Here is a 16,201-nt window from a genome sequence, read left to right as displayed (position 1 = left end):
CCCCCCCCACTTCTCCCCCTTCCCCGCGTCATAGTGGTGGTCGTCGTCGCCGTCGTCGAAAACTTCTCGACGAGAAAATGACGCGTTTCCCGCCGTGGCTGAAGCCATTCCGCGAGCGAAGCAGCGGCGTCGAGCCGCGGATGCGAATTTTTCGCCCGAACTCGAGAGTTCGTCGACGAACGGCGTTTAACGATCCGGAAAGGTTGTAAGTGTGGGGATTAAAGCGTGTATTCGTGCATGCGGCCGTGGCGAACCAGTGCGCGGCGGCGGCACTTTCCTTCCTTCCATTCGCACGCCCTTCGGAATGACACGTTGGGAACGGAGCCAAGCCGATTCTAGAACGGCGTCGTCTATGTAGCCGCGCCCTTCCAAATGGGAATACTTCTCCTAGGTTTTAATTTAAGTTTGAATTTCAAGGAAAATAATCATCCGGGCGGAATAGCGTGAAACACGGTGGGTTCGGCTGGGGATTAGCATGCCGTGTACGTGCACACTTCCCGATACGTCGAAAGGTTGACGGTATCGTCCGTGGAGAGACTGACGGGATCTGTTGCAACGCGAAACCCACTTTTCGGACGTTCGATATTTCGCGAAATTCGACTATTCGGGGGAATTCCGACTTTCCTAACGCTTTCGTGTAATTTCAATTATTCGTACGCCGAAAGAAAAATATCCGAAAAGAAATATTTGCTCGGTGGATACTAATAACAAATTTATATTAATGTATGTGTCTTTATATATACTACTTATATATACTATTAGATATATTTATATTAATGTATATGTCTTTATATATACTGAGAAAAAATTTATTCCAAATAACGTAATATATATTTTCTTAAATCCCTTGTTCTTCATGAAAACAATTGTTTATTCAGGGTGCCTACTGTCTGGAAAAACCTGGAAAACTTGAAATTCTTCGGGAACTTTAACGGAACTTTAAATAGACATTTGCATGCAAGTTATATTGTGTCCTTCATAGACAAATATTGGTTGACTGAATTTTATTTAATAATATTTTCTTCATCAAGATGTTTACAGCACACTGATTTTACGACTAATCCGATATTCTGTATTGAATACAACGATGCCTGGAAAGTCAGTGAATTCTCAAGGAATTTTTTTTGGAAGTTTGGGTAGACACTCTATTGTTATATTTAAATCAAAGAATTTAGATTTAAGTAAGTACGCTATTAGAACCCACCGAACACTTTTTTTATCCTTTAAACATTTTTTTCTCCCAGTGTAAGAATTGACATTTCGTCATTCTCGCTTTTTCTTAGGGATCTTAAACTTTACTTTCACACTTTTCTAAGAAGTAGTAAATCAATGACAAATGAAATGAATAATTCGGGAAGGAAATCTACGTTGTTGAGAGAAAAGCGTATTTCCCTATTTGAAGAATCAAAACGGACGCGCGTAGAAATCCGCGAATCCCCGTCATGTTGCGCGGCACTTGAGACTGCAAGTAAAACTGCGTCCCGGATTTCGTCAGGAATTATAGATCGCCCGAAGTGGGCCAAGCAGCGCGTCGAAATACGACGAGAAGCCCGACGACGCGCGCTCTGCGCTCTCGAGCCCGCTAAGAAAGGAGGGCGCAAGAAAAGATCCGCCGTGGAAAGCGCGTAATCGGCGCGGAGCATCGATCGATTCGCTGATTCGCCAGATTCGTGCGTATTCACTCGCACGGAATACGCTCGCGTCCTCTCGTTCTCGAGCAGCCGGGGACGTAGCTTTATCTAGGCGCCCATCATTCACGTTAATTCCACTTAAGCACCGATGCACCTGGCTCGCGACCTCCACGAGAGGCCGTGAGGCACTCGGCAAAAATGAAGAGACGAATGCCATGCAAACCGAGCGTTCAGAGTGCTGCACAAGGGCACCTTATGCGGCGGCACACAGTGGAACCGAGCGGCCGACGAACGCGCAGCGCTATGTCTCGGCCGAATCAACAGTGTGTATGTGTGCGCTTGCACCGTAGGAACCGGGAACAAACGGCCCACTAAATTCCCCCGATTTTTTCCCCCGGCCCCGGCAGCTCGAATGCGGATTATTTATTCGAGCGTCGCGTCGTGATTCGATGCACACGAAGTCTCACGGATCGACATGAGAGGTTACGCTGACAGTCGTTGTCTGAAATTGATGTGAGGTACCGGGATTTGAATTTAGCACGGAATCTGCACCTCTCGGGCTTGAAGTAACGTGACGCCGATGATATTGCGCGTGATAATTGCGATTTCGGATGCGTAGAGGGAAGTATTGTTCTAACCGCTAAGGAAAGCGATTAACTTCGTTGGACCCTCGCTAGAACATCGGATTAATTTGGACTAATTAAAGATTAAACATTCATCGGATCTAATTTTCGTTAGTAAGGGAATATTTTCTCGCAAGGTCTTGCGGGCACGCGGGAAAACGTTATCTCGAGCACGAGCGCGAGGCACGAATGCTGCGTTAGAGCGCGGGCGCACGCGCATTACCGCGGGTCGAGATTATCCTCAGACCTAATGATTAATTGTACGTCGCGATTGATCTAATCGCCGGCCTAGAAACGAACACCGTGTCGCGGACACAATCGGCCGAGCGGCCGAGCGAGCGAACACGCGGCCCGGTTAGAGGTTGGCTGCACTCTATGACCTTAATTACTGTGTCGACTAATCGATCGCGCGCATTGTGATCGCACTGTGCTCCGACACGGGTATACCGGCATACGTAGCCGCTTTGCGCTGAATGGCGTCTTAATTGCCGGCCGGATAATCCGATTCAGCCACTTGATCGATTATGTCCGGAGCCGATCGCACTCGCGAATTCTAATTGGGATCGACTGTCTATCGATACGCGCGATCGAAGGATCTCTCTCTCTCTCTCTCTCCCTCCCTCGATTTTTGTTCGAGAGATTATGTACGCACGAGCGGACACTGCGGACTGCGCGCTGCGTTCATCTCGAAACGAGGACAACGATATTACGATGAAACAAAAAGTCATCGGGAAGCATAGAACGACGCGGCGGAGGACAGATTGTCATTGTGAAATTATTATCGTTATTATTATTGTTATGATCATAATGCGATCGCACCTCTGTTTCCATTATGTTAATTATACAGTAATATCGCCTCGCCTTTCGGGTGTAAAGCCTATTGTATGTATTATTTCACTTGCGTATACATCTGTCCCGCAATAAAATGAATATTATAATTTGTTGTTTGTTATTATTATTATTATTATAAAACAACGTGAGTGCTCGGTTTCCCGTTGGAATGAAATTTTGCTCTGATTTCACACATTCGTACTGTTCAATATGTGTACGTGTGGGTCGTTTTACAAATTGAAAGTAGTTAGTCCGTGATAATACTGTTTAAAAGGTAATAGTTAAAAAACAGATAAATCTGTGCTAAATGATTATAAATGTGACGCATGATATATAGATTTGACACTATAATAAGAGAATATTAATCAAATTTATATAATGTTCAAAAACTCACAAAGAAATCATTGTTTTTCGCGCATTGACGTATAATACCTTCGGCTGGCACTGTTAAGTATATGTTTGCGAATATATTATATACATCCCCCTCCCCCCAGATAGACGCACACGAATGCATGCCATTAGAGAAATGATCGTGACGTCGGAATTTCTTTGATATTTTCCTGTATTTTTCACATTTTCACGTATTAACGTGGATCTTTAAAGCTATTTGACCGTTTTATCTTTAAAAAAACGCTCACCAATCACAAAGAGAAATAATGCGTGCAATATTATTAAATCTTTACAGGTTATCTGTCATACGCTTCAGCCGTTATCAGAAATTGTGTACTTTACATATCAGTTCCAACTTTAATTATTGCAACATCGGATCAATCCTACTCCAACTCTACACGCATGGAGACCGCGTCTCGCTTAATATGCCGTTGGAATTTGAAAAGAAAATTTTTTAGAAAATCAACTTACGGACCAACTGCTTGAATAAAATAAATCCAAGTGGATCCTCGCCGAGAGATCGACTGGACACACTTGTCCGGCCGTTTACGAGGGGCCCGAGAGGTGCAGCTGATCTCGCGCTGCCGGAGTATCCGCGATAAATTCGAATTGCCCTCGAGATCCACGAGGGCCGCGATCGTGGCGCGGATACAAAACGTCGGACCCATCCTTGCCGGATATTTTCGTCGCACGATGTAACGAGTCGCGACGACGAGACACAGAGAGGGAGAGAGAGAGAGAGAGAGAAAGAAGAGCGGTGGTCCTGTCGAAAACCCGGCGAAGATAAGCATCGCGGCGGTAGCGACCGGCGGTAGTCGAAGAAATCTCCCGAACCACCCCCTCCGTTCCCTACAGTCGTTAATTAGCCAAAAAGTGAGGCCCTCGTACGGCTGCCGTCTGTGGAGCAAGGGAGAACAGAGGGGCGTGGGAGGGGAGGAAGATTCCCCTCGCTTTTCTTTCCTGTGCGCCGTACGCGCCACGACGTGAATAAACTACATACAGTCCTTCCACTCCTCCCGCCCTGCGAACCCCCTCGCAGCCCGGAGACTATCATCCGGTGCGTTCGGGCTTTTTTTTCCTTCTCTCTCTCTCCCTCTCTCTCTTTCTATCGCCCCTTCGGAGAGGAAAAGAGAAGAGAGAGAGGGAGAGAGACTAAAGAGACTGCTGCCCCACGGCGTCGTTCGCGGTTCTTTCTCTCGCGACTCCTCCGATCCATGGGGCCCTGCACACTCCTTTTTTCCGTCCGGCTCTCCCCACCCTCTCTCTCTTTCTCTCTAGAAACGGCGAACGGCCGATCCTAATCTCGATAATGACGCGTAATGGCTGCTGGCGTGAATGTAGCTCTTTGTCCACGGGGGCTCCTGCACCGGTCGTATATCTGTCCGGCGCGGGAACCGCGCCATTTCACCCCGGCAGAAAAGCACGGGGAGGCCGAAACGGCAGAGGCCGTTCCCCGGCTTCTTTTTCTGCATCCTCCGCGTCGCGTCGGTCCTTCTCCTCCTCCCTCCGCCCCCTCGCCGAAGCCTCGCCCGCGCGGCGATCTCCACGGCTGGCAAGACGCCTTCTCGAGAATCACTCTCTTAATCACTCTCTCTCTCTCTCTCTTTTTCTTCTATGCAACGTTGGTACAAGCGAGAGTCGCTCGTACTCCTCCGTGTGTGCGCGCGTGTGTATGTAATTTTTTGGAACTTTATTTTCGCAGGAGCGGTTATGAGAGTTCGATGACCAGCGGCGCGCGGACCATCGACGCTACCATGGACTACCTGCAGACGTGCCTCATCTTTTACCTGCTGATCCTCTGCTTCTGCGGCGGACGCTCTATAGACATATGTGAGTAGACATGTCAATCCGACTTAAGGAGACTGGTCTCGGCCTAAGTAGCCGCGTGCTACCTCCGGTGGCATCTACGTGGCTGGAATCTCTCAATCGGCGCTGATGACGGCTCGAGTACCGGCCCGATCGCTTCGCTTCGATTATTCAATTAACCAATCGCTGATATTCGGTCGCACGGAGACACACTTTTGCTGGCAAATTAGTCGGTTACCATAAGCGGCAGCAACGAGACTCGTCACCCGGAAAATATGTAATTTTGCGGTCGCGGCAAAGCGTCGACAGCAGCGGAATTTAGTTGGCGTAACCAAATTATTTTACCGCCGATATATCCAGCAAATAAGAATGACGCTCTCAACAAATCGTTTTGCTGTTCATCATAGCAACTGATCGTTCGCTGTATCAGTAAACGATTTTATTCCGTGCGGTTTGAGTCGCGGAAGTTCGTTCCGTTTTTTTTAATCAAGATGTACATATAACATTTATTTATCGTTAAACATGAACAAATCGGTTAAATGTGCGCCGTTTTGTTCGATGACTTGCTATCTCTCTCGCTCGCAGAAATTCCGGGATCTTTTCGGGCGAAATCGGGGTCTGGCGGGCGGGAATTTCAGTTGGACGCGATAGAAATACGTGTTTACATCCCTCGGCCATAATTCTACCCCCGGAGGTGGAAGAACCGCGGGGTGCACGCCTTACCTCCTCCCCGTCTATCCCGCGGTTTCACCCGATAAAAACAGCGAGGCATCCCGGTTTAGTCTCCCTCTCTCGTAGATAGAGAGAAAGAATAAGAAAGAGAAGGAGAGAGAGAGAGAGAGAGAGAGAAAACCGCATTGCCCTTTGGCGCGCATTAAACCTCGGGCTCGGTTTCTACTCGGCTTGGTTTCCATCCCATTGACTCCGAGCAGCCCGAGCCACCCTCGTGTCAGGTAAACAGGGCGAGAAACTTGCAAAGTATCCGCCAAGAGTTCCCAAGTCAGCCCCGGGAAAGGCTTTTAGGTACTCGTTCGTGAAATCGAGCTCGAAACTTACGTATACGAGACGTATTTCGCACCCGAAGAATTTCTCGAGCGCCGCCGAAAGATGGATCCCGCGCGATATAGTCTCACTTTCTGCCCCTCTTTCTGTCTCCCAATTCGTCATGCATCTTTCTCTCTTTCTCTCCTTGCTCTCGGACGAGCATAGGTGAGTATAAACGCGACTATCGCGCGCCTGTCGGATATACCGAAAAATGAGTTCGGTCGGATCTACCTGACAACGGCGAATCAAACCGTGTTTTCGTTGAGGGAAATAAAATTCTCAGTTCTCACGAACTAAATCTGGTTCTTACGGCCGGAAATTCTGTTCTCTTCAAGCGCAACGCGCTTAGTTGCGCATTGTCGAGTGAGTGGATCCAACTAAACTCGATAGTCAATAATATACACAAGATAAACGATACATCAAAATATAGTACTGAGCATAATAAAATATAATATCAAGCAGTACTCCGACTCATTTTCGCGCGTGCTTCCGCCGTGCAAAAGCACTTATAATTCTGTGCGGCCAATAAGACGGCCAGAAATACTTTGCCGGAAAAAAGTCAATATCTTGCCGATAAAGTTCTCAAGTATGACGTCCCCTTCAAAAAGAGTAGACCTCGCAAGCGCACGCGCCGTCTGAGCGAGTAACTGCCTCTCATCGGCGTCGATTGTCGACGTGACGTTGTGTTAACTCGTGGAAGTTCTCGCGAAAGGCCCGCCACCCCGAAAGATTTCGCCGTCTGATGAAAGTTAAACGAGCTCGGCCGAGTATTATAATTCGCCGATGAGTCCTTGACAAGTTTATCGTCGATAACACTATAAAGTCTCCGCCGCGAGAGCGGCGCGCAGATAATCGGCTTACGCTCGAACGCGCGGAATACATTCGGAGCCCGCGCGAGAGAGAGAGAGAGAGAGAGACGGTCATTACTAGTGCGCGTACTGATTCGGGAGAATCGCGAGGGCACGACGTTACCTTGCGAATTGTGTTCAGGGCCTATGAACTGCACAAGAGGCGCCCATAGTTCTACCTCAAAAGCCGATACTCGGCTGCGTCGCGCACTCTTTGATCCCCGCTCCCGCTCGTGGCGTACCTGCACCGTATCCCGCGTGCGCGCACACCATTATAATCCTCGGCAGCGCGAGTACGTGGCGCAGTTCCCTAATTAAATCCCACCTGGCTATCAAAACAGCCCGACGTAATACCTCGAAATAACAAGCCCTCGGAATCGCGCCGATCCGGCCCGACGAGATTACCTGTCGGAAAGAATTCCGGTCTTCCTTTCTCTCTCTCTCTCTCTACCTTTTCCTTCGTCTCCGGGTGAAATCTAGCGCGCCCGCGCGCTTCTGCGCCACGCTCGAGAGTGACAATCCGTCGATTAGCCCTGAAATACCATAGGGATCCGTAGGATCCAATTTTAACTCTTGACTTTCTTTTTCCGGTCATTTTTACTTCTCTCTTTCTCTCTCTCTCTCTCTCTTTCTCTGAAGTTTCTTCTCCTGGACAATTTTAACTCGATATTTGAGATTCTTGCGAAGAAATACTATTTAATTTCCAGATGAGAAGAGAGCGAAGGAAAAATATTAATTTTTAAATAATCTTATTTAGGGAAAATTTTCATCTCCAAATTATAAGGAACTTAAAAGATTTAATTTTAAAGTAAAATTCTAATTTTTAACTATTAATATTAATTTTTTAATATAACTATTATTATATTAATATATATTTTTATGTTTTCTTTATAGTATATAACTATTGTTAGAAAAATCTAACTATTTATAAGGATCGATATTTTGGGATTATTATTCTTTTCAGAGATATTCTAACTCGAGAAAAACTTAAGCGTATCGAAAAATCAACTGACGCTGAAGATTTAACGTAAAATTTTTCATTCTCTTTACCAATAATGTTCTTTTGACGCTATAAATGGAAAGTTATCGCCGTTTTCCCCACTTAAAGACTTAACATAGAACTAAGTAGACTTAATGTAGAGCCACAATTTCGACTCGGAAAGTTCACGTACCGTTCGACAGAGTTCAATATTTCATAGCCGAGGAGCATGTCGACTTTCCCTACCTATGTCAGTTTCGATGCTTTTCCCTCTACCCTTTTGCCCACACGCGATAACGACGCGAAACCGCATCTCGAGATCGCTGTTCGGCTGCCACCGGGGGACCTTGTTCGCAAGACCGGAAGATCCACAAAGTTCCTCGCGGGAAGAACTTCGTGGGCGTGGGTGGCGGTAGCGCCGAGAGGGGGTGCACGTCGACGAGCGGCGTCGAAATATATAAATAGCCGTGGACGAAAGCCGGGAAGGCGACCGAAAAGGCGGACGATCGTCCCCTCCCTCCCCCGTTCCCCCTCCTCCGGTAACTGAACTTGTGCATCGGGACTGCGTCGGTGAATTCGCGGTCGTGTTAAGCGAGCGCGGGTCGCTCGTTCTCTCGCCCGTGGCGAAGGCTGGCGGGCCAGCCGGTTAAAGCGCGCATAAATTGCGATGTTAATGTTGCCGGCGATAAATAAACATGTTGCACGTCGGTCGGATTGCGGTGTCCGCTTGCTGCGCTGCGCAACCCTCTCTAGGCGGGCGCGCTCGAGCCGTAGGGGTGTGTTTGCTTTCGTATGTCCGAGGGCGAGAGTAAGCGATGGTGCGTGCGCGATGGCAGGACGACGCACGCCCTTCCTCCCCCCCCCTACCCTCTCAAACGCCGGGGAGAGTCGTGCTTTGCGCGTTTGACTACGTGTGTGTGCGTTTCGCTGTTGCGTACTTAATTGCGAAACGACGCGGGTCGTTGTGTGGCTGCGTGCGTGCGTACGTGCGTGCGTGCGTGCGCGCAGAACGATAGGTAATTGTACGGATGTGTCATCCGGCGGGGACGTGTGTATCTGACGTAGCGAAATTTAACGCACGCGACGCACGAGGGATCGCTTTTTCCGCGTTCCGCGCGCGGATGCGACCGACGGCGAACACGATGACGCAGCGCGTAGATGGGAAGATGCGGGGACGCGTCGGAAGAGGGGATTTGTCGTGGCGAATCCCGGAATTTTTTGAAACGTGTATATCGTACTTTTTATATTCACTGTTATCTTCTCGTCGGAAAGCGTATCGGAAAGTATTAGGGAATAAAATCACTTTTCGATATTTCCTTTGTTAATGTTCTCCCGTCTCTCTCAGGTAATAATTTTCTTTCCTGATGTAAAGAAGAAATCGTAGAAATCCGTCAAAATTGTCGTATTTGGACCGATTTCTGATATTTTTCAAAAACATACTTCGCCTTCTTGTTTCTTATTCTTCTTGTTTCTACAATCATCCCGATCGAATTATCGGAGAGCAAAATTCGCGCAATTAAAATTAGAAAAGGGACCGCTTCTTCGTTCACTTCACAAACATTTTTTCATAAAAAAACCCCTGTGTAAAAACACAGGGTAGGTGTAGATGTGTTATCGCACGGCTGTCATGCCGGATAAATAACGAACGCGATTTCAATCAGTCGCGATTATGCGTTAATTCGCCGTGTTGATAACTATAAACTGACGTATGCGCCAACTAACGAAGTGAGCGAATATACGCACACGTCCGTACGTATGTGTATGTATGTGTATGTGTGTGTGTGTGTGCGTGCGGAGTAGTAAACGCGAAAGCGTCACGCGTTCGCGTGTGCTTCGCCGCTCGCACGGATCGAAAGTGCGCGCAGACTGTGAGCTAGGTAGAAATGTCGGGAGTAGATGGGAGAACAGCGTCACGCGAGAATGAGAGAATCCTTCCGCCGTTATGACATTGTCATCCCTCCGTTATAACTCCCTCGCGCGCTTCCCCCCCCCCCTCCCTCCTTCCGCTCTCCTTTCCAATTATCCACGGATCCATTAGGGGCTCCGGCATGCAACGACGAACGGTGACGAAATTATTGCGGGCAGCCTTCAACATATTAACATAACAATGCGGCAATTAACGCGTCATTGCCTCCCTTCGTCCACGCGCTGTCGCCCACCAGCTCGACCGACGACGACGACGGACGAACGGTCGCAAGGATGTCGCGAATTAGCAAAAATGCGACCGGACGGCGGGGGAGGAGGCAGGAAGGGCACCGTGTTAATTTTCGAGCGAGGATAACGCAATGTCGCGACGTGTCGCGTGTGTGCTTTAAATAGCTCGGGACTAGAGAAAGTGTTTACGACTGCGTTGAAGCATTCGCGAGGATTTTCACAGAGAAATTGTTGAAGGGCGCAGAATTCCTCTTCCCGTAATTTTGATCGCGACAATTTTATTTCTGGATATTTCTGTTGTCTGTTTCACGAGCAAGGAAATATGATAATGGATATAAAAATATGTTCTTTGTATACAAAGTTTGTGCATTTTTTGACACGCGCTTGAAAAAGTTCAAATTTTTTAAATAGATTTCAAATCTTAATTGCGATTTTTATTGCAATTTTAAACGCGTACATTATTTATTAACGTGTTGCATATTTTATATACATGTATTGATTATATTAATATTACTTAGTACTCTTACATAATGCTAGGAAATAAAATTATTTCGTCTAATTTGAGAAATAATTTTCAATGTAGGAAACTAGTATGAGAAATATTAGGATATAATTTAATTTCTCAACATTCTTCAATAATAACAAGACGATAAATATATAAAAGGCACGCGTGCTTCAAAAAAAATATTAAAACTTCGGGACATTTTAAATGCGTCACAATTTTATTTCCAAATACTTTAAATCTTCTAACACCGGAAAAGTATTTCTTCTGATACAAGAAATAATGTTGTAACCTAGGAAATTGGAATATATAGGAAATATCAGGAAATAATTTCACTTCCCAATATTACGGCAACAGGAAGATGATAATGAACATAAAAAGATCAACGTGTTTCAAGAGACCATAGAAATCGGTGTACTAAATCCTCTCTCTCGAAGCAGTCGAGCACTGTTTCGGTACTTCACGTAGCTCGTAATATAGCAAATAAACACACACACAGCCACACACACGGGAAGATCAAAAGTCCCAGTCGATCGCGGACGGTATTTCTCGGCAGAGCGAGAGCGCGCGTAATTGAAACGATCATGCGCACGGTTCTCCGTCCGCGGATTAGCGGATTATTTCTACGCTCGTGAGCGGCGCGGGTGCACAAATATACCGTCACGGCAGGCCGCGCACGCTCGCACTCCCCCGTCGTAAGACACACTTATCAAAACACACCCCGGTTATCATTACAACTTGTCATTCCTTTGTGCGCGCCGGGCGCGGCCGTTAATATCGGCCGACAGCTTCTGCTCGCGGGGCTTGTTTGAAAGGCGTGATTATTCCTCGGACAAAGACACCGCTCGACACTTTCCGCACGTGTACGTCGTATGTCTCGCTCTCGTTCTCTCTCTCTCTCTCTCTCGGATATAAAATCCCGCGCGACGTAAACATTCCCAAGCCGGGTACTCCGACATCTGTTTCTTACCCTCGAGCGCGAGCACTTTCCTCCGCGCGCGCTCTCTGGCTTGATCGCGCGCCAACGGAGCCGACGACAGTTTAGCCAGCTCACCAGCACCAGCAATTCTTTACGGAGAAGAAGACCTCTCCTCCTCCATGCCCCCCTCCCCTAACGATCTCCGGATAAATCGCCTCGAGTGCAATCGACTTAACCCGCCGTGCGCCGCATCTCGTCGTCGCGACAGCAGCCTTTGGACGGAACGGGGATGAATCGGGTGAATCAAGTGGGATTGACACGCTGAAAGGGTGTCAGCTCGGCGAAAGAGACGTCGAGCGAAATAATCCGCGGCTTGCCGCTCTTCCACGCGAGCCGCTCTCGATTCGACGACGCGACAGTCTTCCGGCGCTCTGTAGGACGGCAAGCCTTAAAAAGTGGCCGAAACTCGATTCGGAATATAGCACGGAAGAGTATTTCATAATGTTTTCATTCAGTATAACACATCTATAATATCTATGATTTTCTTATTCAGCAATTCAGCAATACGTAGCTCTTCTTACAGCTTCCTCTCAAATCTCATAATGGTTATGTAATTACCGTCCATGTAGCAACCATTTGAATTTTACGAAAAGACAGTTTCTGCGTAATTAATTCTATTTGAATAGAAAATAATTAATATTGATATACATAGCTTAACTTTGAAAGCCTAAGTATGTAAAAAATCAAGCAAAATAGAAAGCAATATTTTGGAGACGGTCTAATTAAACTTCGAATTATTTTTGCCGATCTCCTAGCCCACTGTGCGATGGGTATAAGCAGGCGGCAAGGATGGCGATTATCGGAGGTTCGAACCCCTTCATCTCCGCGTCGCGGAATGTATCGAGCATCGGGGGAATCCGCGCCGGGCGAATCTCCGAGGGACGTCGAGCCGCGCTCTCGAGAAAGCTCGGGTCGCTGAAAGGACGTCAACTGTCAGACGTCGACGGCGACGTCGAGTGTAATAATCCGCCGACTTTCGGGTTCGAAGGGCGCCCGTCAATCCGCCCCGCGGATCCGTATTTTCATAAGGCCAACCCACGAAGGCAAACACCGCGCTCGCGCCCCCCTCGGGCACGAAGGGTTCGCGCGCGCCTCGGCTGAAAGCCCTCCGACGCGGTTGACTGTGGGCGAAACGAAAGAATTAGACGATACGCCGGCAGGAAGTGCTTTATCGAGGAGGGATTTGTTTTCTCAACGGGCGCCGGTGGAACCCCGCCCGCGTCTGATCGTCGCCACCTGCGCGGCGTGACTATTTAATAAATAACGTCGGAGAAATAACGTTTGAGAGGAGGAGAGAAAGAGGGAGAAATAATTTCTAATTATTCTCGAAAGTTCTCGCAGTGAAATCTCGTCTGGAAACACGAGAAAATTTACTCGAAGCGACGGTGAAAATATCGTCGTATTTGAAATCATGTGAAATTAAATACAGTCACCTCCGCCTTTCGAGTGAAATTTCACCCCCGAGAAGTTACTCGGAGAGTAATTTCGAATTACGAACAAAAATGGAGATTCGAATCGTTCAGAAACTAACGTAAAGATATGGCAGCAAATTACCATGTCGCCACCTACGTTGTGAAGGAAACACGATATTTCTTCGGAATTACGACTCCCTCGGCTGTCGCGAAGATAGCGAGGATTGATCGACACGCGAAATATGTGAAACGCTATCGCGAAGAGTGTTACCTTTCGTGTTACCCGTCCTTCCTCCCTCTCTCTCAGCCCCTCTCTCCCGCTCTTTCTCGCGTCGAATTGAGAAGTCGATGTAAATCCGCGACGGGTCGGACCTCCGAGAATAGGAAGCTATTAGCGGACGCCCTTACGGGGAGACGTCAAATATACCGCGTGTCCGACGTGGCACGATATCGTATCTATTAACGGCCCGCGTCGGCGAGAATAAAACTGGTTAGTTTTGATAAATCCAGGCCACGAAGGTGCACGAACACCGCCGGTTTGCAGAAAGGGCCGCACACCCGCGGCCGACCCTCCTCAGGCTCTAAGCAACGCACGCAACTCGAGACGGTGATTTCCAGTCCGCGGCAGTGGGTTGCGCCTGAGGGGGTTGCGAGAATGGAACGACCACGTTGTGTGGAGAAGGGACGGCGGATAGGGTGGCGAGCGAGCGAGCGAGGGAAGGAGAAAACGGGAGAGCGAGACAACGAGAGCGAAAGCGAGAGGGGGAGAAAGAAAGAGACCTTGGGGAAGTAGGAGGGACGAAAGGGCCGCGTAAAAGTAGTACTTCCGTTCTGCCAGCCGTCGCGGCGCCAGGGGGACGGGCATGCGCGTTCCCTCGTCGCGTTCTTTCTCTCTCTCTCTCTCTTTCTTTCTATCATTCTCCATCTCTCTCGAGGCGAGTAGTTACCTTCCACCTAGAACGAATGTTTGTTTTCCCTGAAAGAGGCGAAAATGGCTCCCCGGGTCCCCGACAATACCCGAGGAAACGGCGCGCCTCGGCGAAAGGGCGCAGCGTGTCCCTCCGCCCGCTCGCTGGCCGCACGAACTTCTTTCGAGGTCGACGCTCTCGCAAACATTCATTCTAATTTCGCCGCTGGAGACCGGAAAACGGGCGCGGCGCGGCAGTACGGTGGTTTAGTTGAGAGAGCGGGGGGGCAGGTGTCCACCTGCGAATTTCGCGGCGCGAGAACGCAACGAAGCGAGCAACCGGAGAGAAAGAGGGGGAGAAAGAGGGAGAGAGGGTGATTATCGTTAACGCACGAGTCAGCGGATAGTTTCCAAGTCGCGGCGGGGAATTCAATCTGCGCTTAATCTCGACGTCGCGACGACGCAGATACGAAGGTACACCCGACACTTGATACACAACGATACACCGGGTGTATCGCTTTTTTTCTTTCTCTCGAGAGAGAAAGAGAGGAGTTTCAAGTTTCGAGCCGGGGCCGGAGAAACGCGCATTTTCGAGACGCGTTTTCGAGAAAAGTTCGCTTCTTTCGGTAGCTTTGACTTGTAGGATAATTAACACGGACGTTCTGTGTCGCGTGACATTAGAAAGTACGCGTAAAAGAGACAGCTCGTACATTACGATTAATCCGGAGACGTCTTTCGGTGTAAAAGGGAAAAGGAGGAAGAAGGGAGGAAGAAAGAGAAAGAGCGCGAGAAAGAAGGAAGAAATTGCGTTAAACCAGAGATTAGGCGCGATGATTTATGCGCTAATATCGCGCTGCAACGAGCCGGGTGGGGAAAAGAGGAGGGTTTAATATGTTTTTCGTGAAAGTCCCGGTGCGTAATTAATTTACATTCGCGCCCGAGGAGAGAGAAGTGCGAGCGAGCGTACCGAAAGCCGACCGCGGCTCTGGTGCGCCGTCATTAATAATAATCCCGGAATTAACAAAGGAAGGGCGATGCGAATTATTAAATTCACCGAGATAGAAAAGCCTCTGTGTTGTGTCGGTCGGTGTGTCTAACCTCTCTCTCTCTCTCTCTCTCTCTTTCTTTTTCCCGACCCGCGCGCGCGCCTCCTTTATTTTTCTTCTCGACTCCCTTCCTCCGTCGGCCGCCCTAATTTGCCGGGAGATTCGTTAGTCTTCTGTGCAATTTGCTTTACCATTATTATAAAAGCCGCGCTAATTACTCGTCGCGCTCATCCGCGCAAAGGCCGGTATCTTTGACCCCGCGTACTCCCCGCGCGAAACGTGGGAACTGCGAAATTGGACGGGACGTGATGTGTGTAAAAGCCACCGCCGTGGCCGCGACGAGTCTATTTCGTATATGTGTGTGTGTGTGTGTGTGTAGCGCAGCTTTAAATTATACACTGCGTCCCCCGATGTGTTTTCTTAAAGAGAGAATTACGTGGAAGAATTATAAGATTTCCACGTAATCGTTTTCTCCTCTCGCCGCACGTGAGAGGAACGCGCGCCGAGTACGTATTAAATTATTAAAGTCGAGCCTCACCCTTTCTCCCTCCCTCCCTCTCTCTCTCTCTCTCCCTCTTTCTTTCTTTCCCTTCCCCACACGAATGACGCGGATGAAGACGTGACTCGCGCCGGTGTTAAAGGTTAATTCCGAAACATTCTCTGTTCGCCCAAGAGAAGGAGTGGTTCGCTACTCGAGAGCGACGTGGATGCTCGGCCGAGGACAAACGACGGAGTGCGCGCGCGCGCTTGTAAAGAGGAGATTTACGATATTGCGCAATTCGTAGATCTCCGGCGGATCGCGCGAGCAGCGCTCATCGTCGCCTCAGCTCCGTCGGTCGTAGCTCGAGCGTGGAAGTCTGGATTCAGATGCTGAGAGCAAAAGAGAGCGAGAGGCAGGAGAGAGAGAGAGAGAGAGAGAGAGAGAACGAGAGAGACATTTCAATTACCATTTCGGCATTTCAGGATCCGCGGAAAATCGTTTATCAACTCGACGTAAACGTGCGCGAGAACGTGTACGAAATAGAAGCGAAGGGAGGGCTACCCCCCCC

General features: G+C 48.6%; 1 protein-coding gene across 1 annotated transcript in view; it reads left to right on the top strand.

The window, feature by feature from the left end:
* LOC106749400 (discoidin domain-containing receptor 2-like) overlaps window positions 1–16,201 on the top strand; it is a 149,411-nt gene that overhangs the window by 105,021 nt on the left and 28,189 nt on the right. Inside the window, exon 2 of the mRNA XM_014628803.1 lies at window positions 5,178–5,305. Coding sequence (XP_014484289.1) covers window positions 5,197–5,305 — 109 coding nt within the window. The 5' untranslated portion in view covers window positions 5,178–5,196. The remainder of the gene's footprint in view (window positions 1–5,177; window positions 5,306–16,201) is intronic.

Source organism: Dinoponera quadriceps, unplaced genomic scaffold (assembly GCF_001313825.1).
Source record: "Dinoponera quadriceps isolate SergipeBrazil2010 unplaced genomic scaffold, ASM131382v1 scaffold3386, whole genome shotgun sequence".
Lineage (NCBI taxonomy): Eukaryota > Metazoa > Arthropoda > Insecta > Hymenoptera > Formicidae > Dinoponera > Dinoponera quadriceps.
This window is presented reverse-complemented; position numbering and strand designations above follow the sequence as displayed.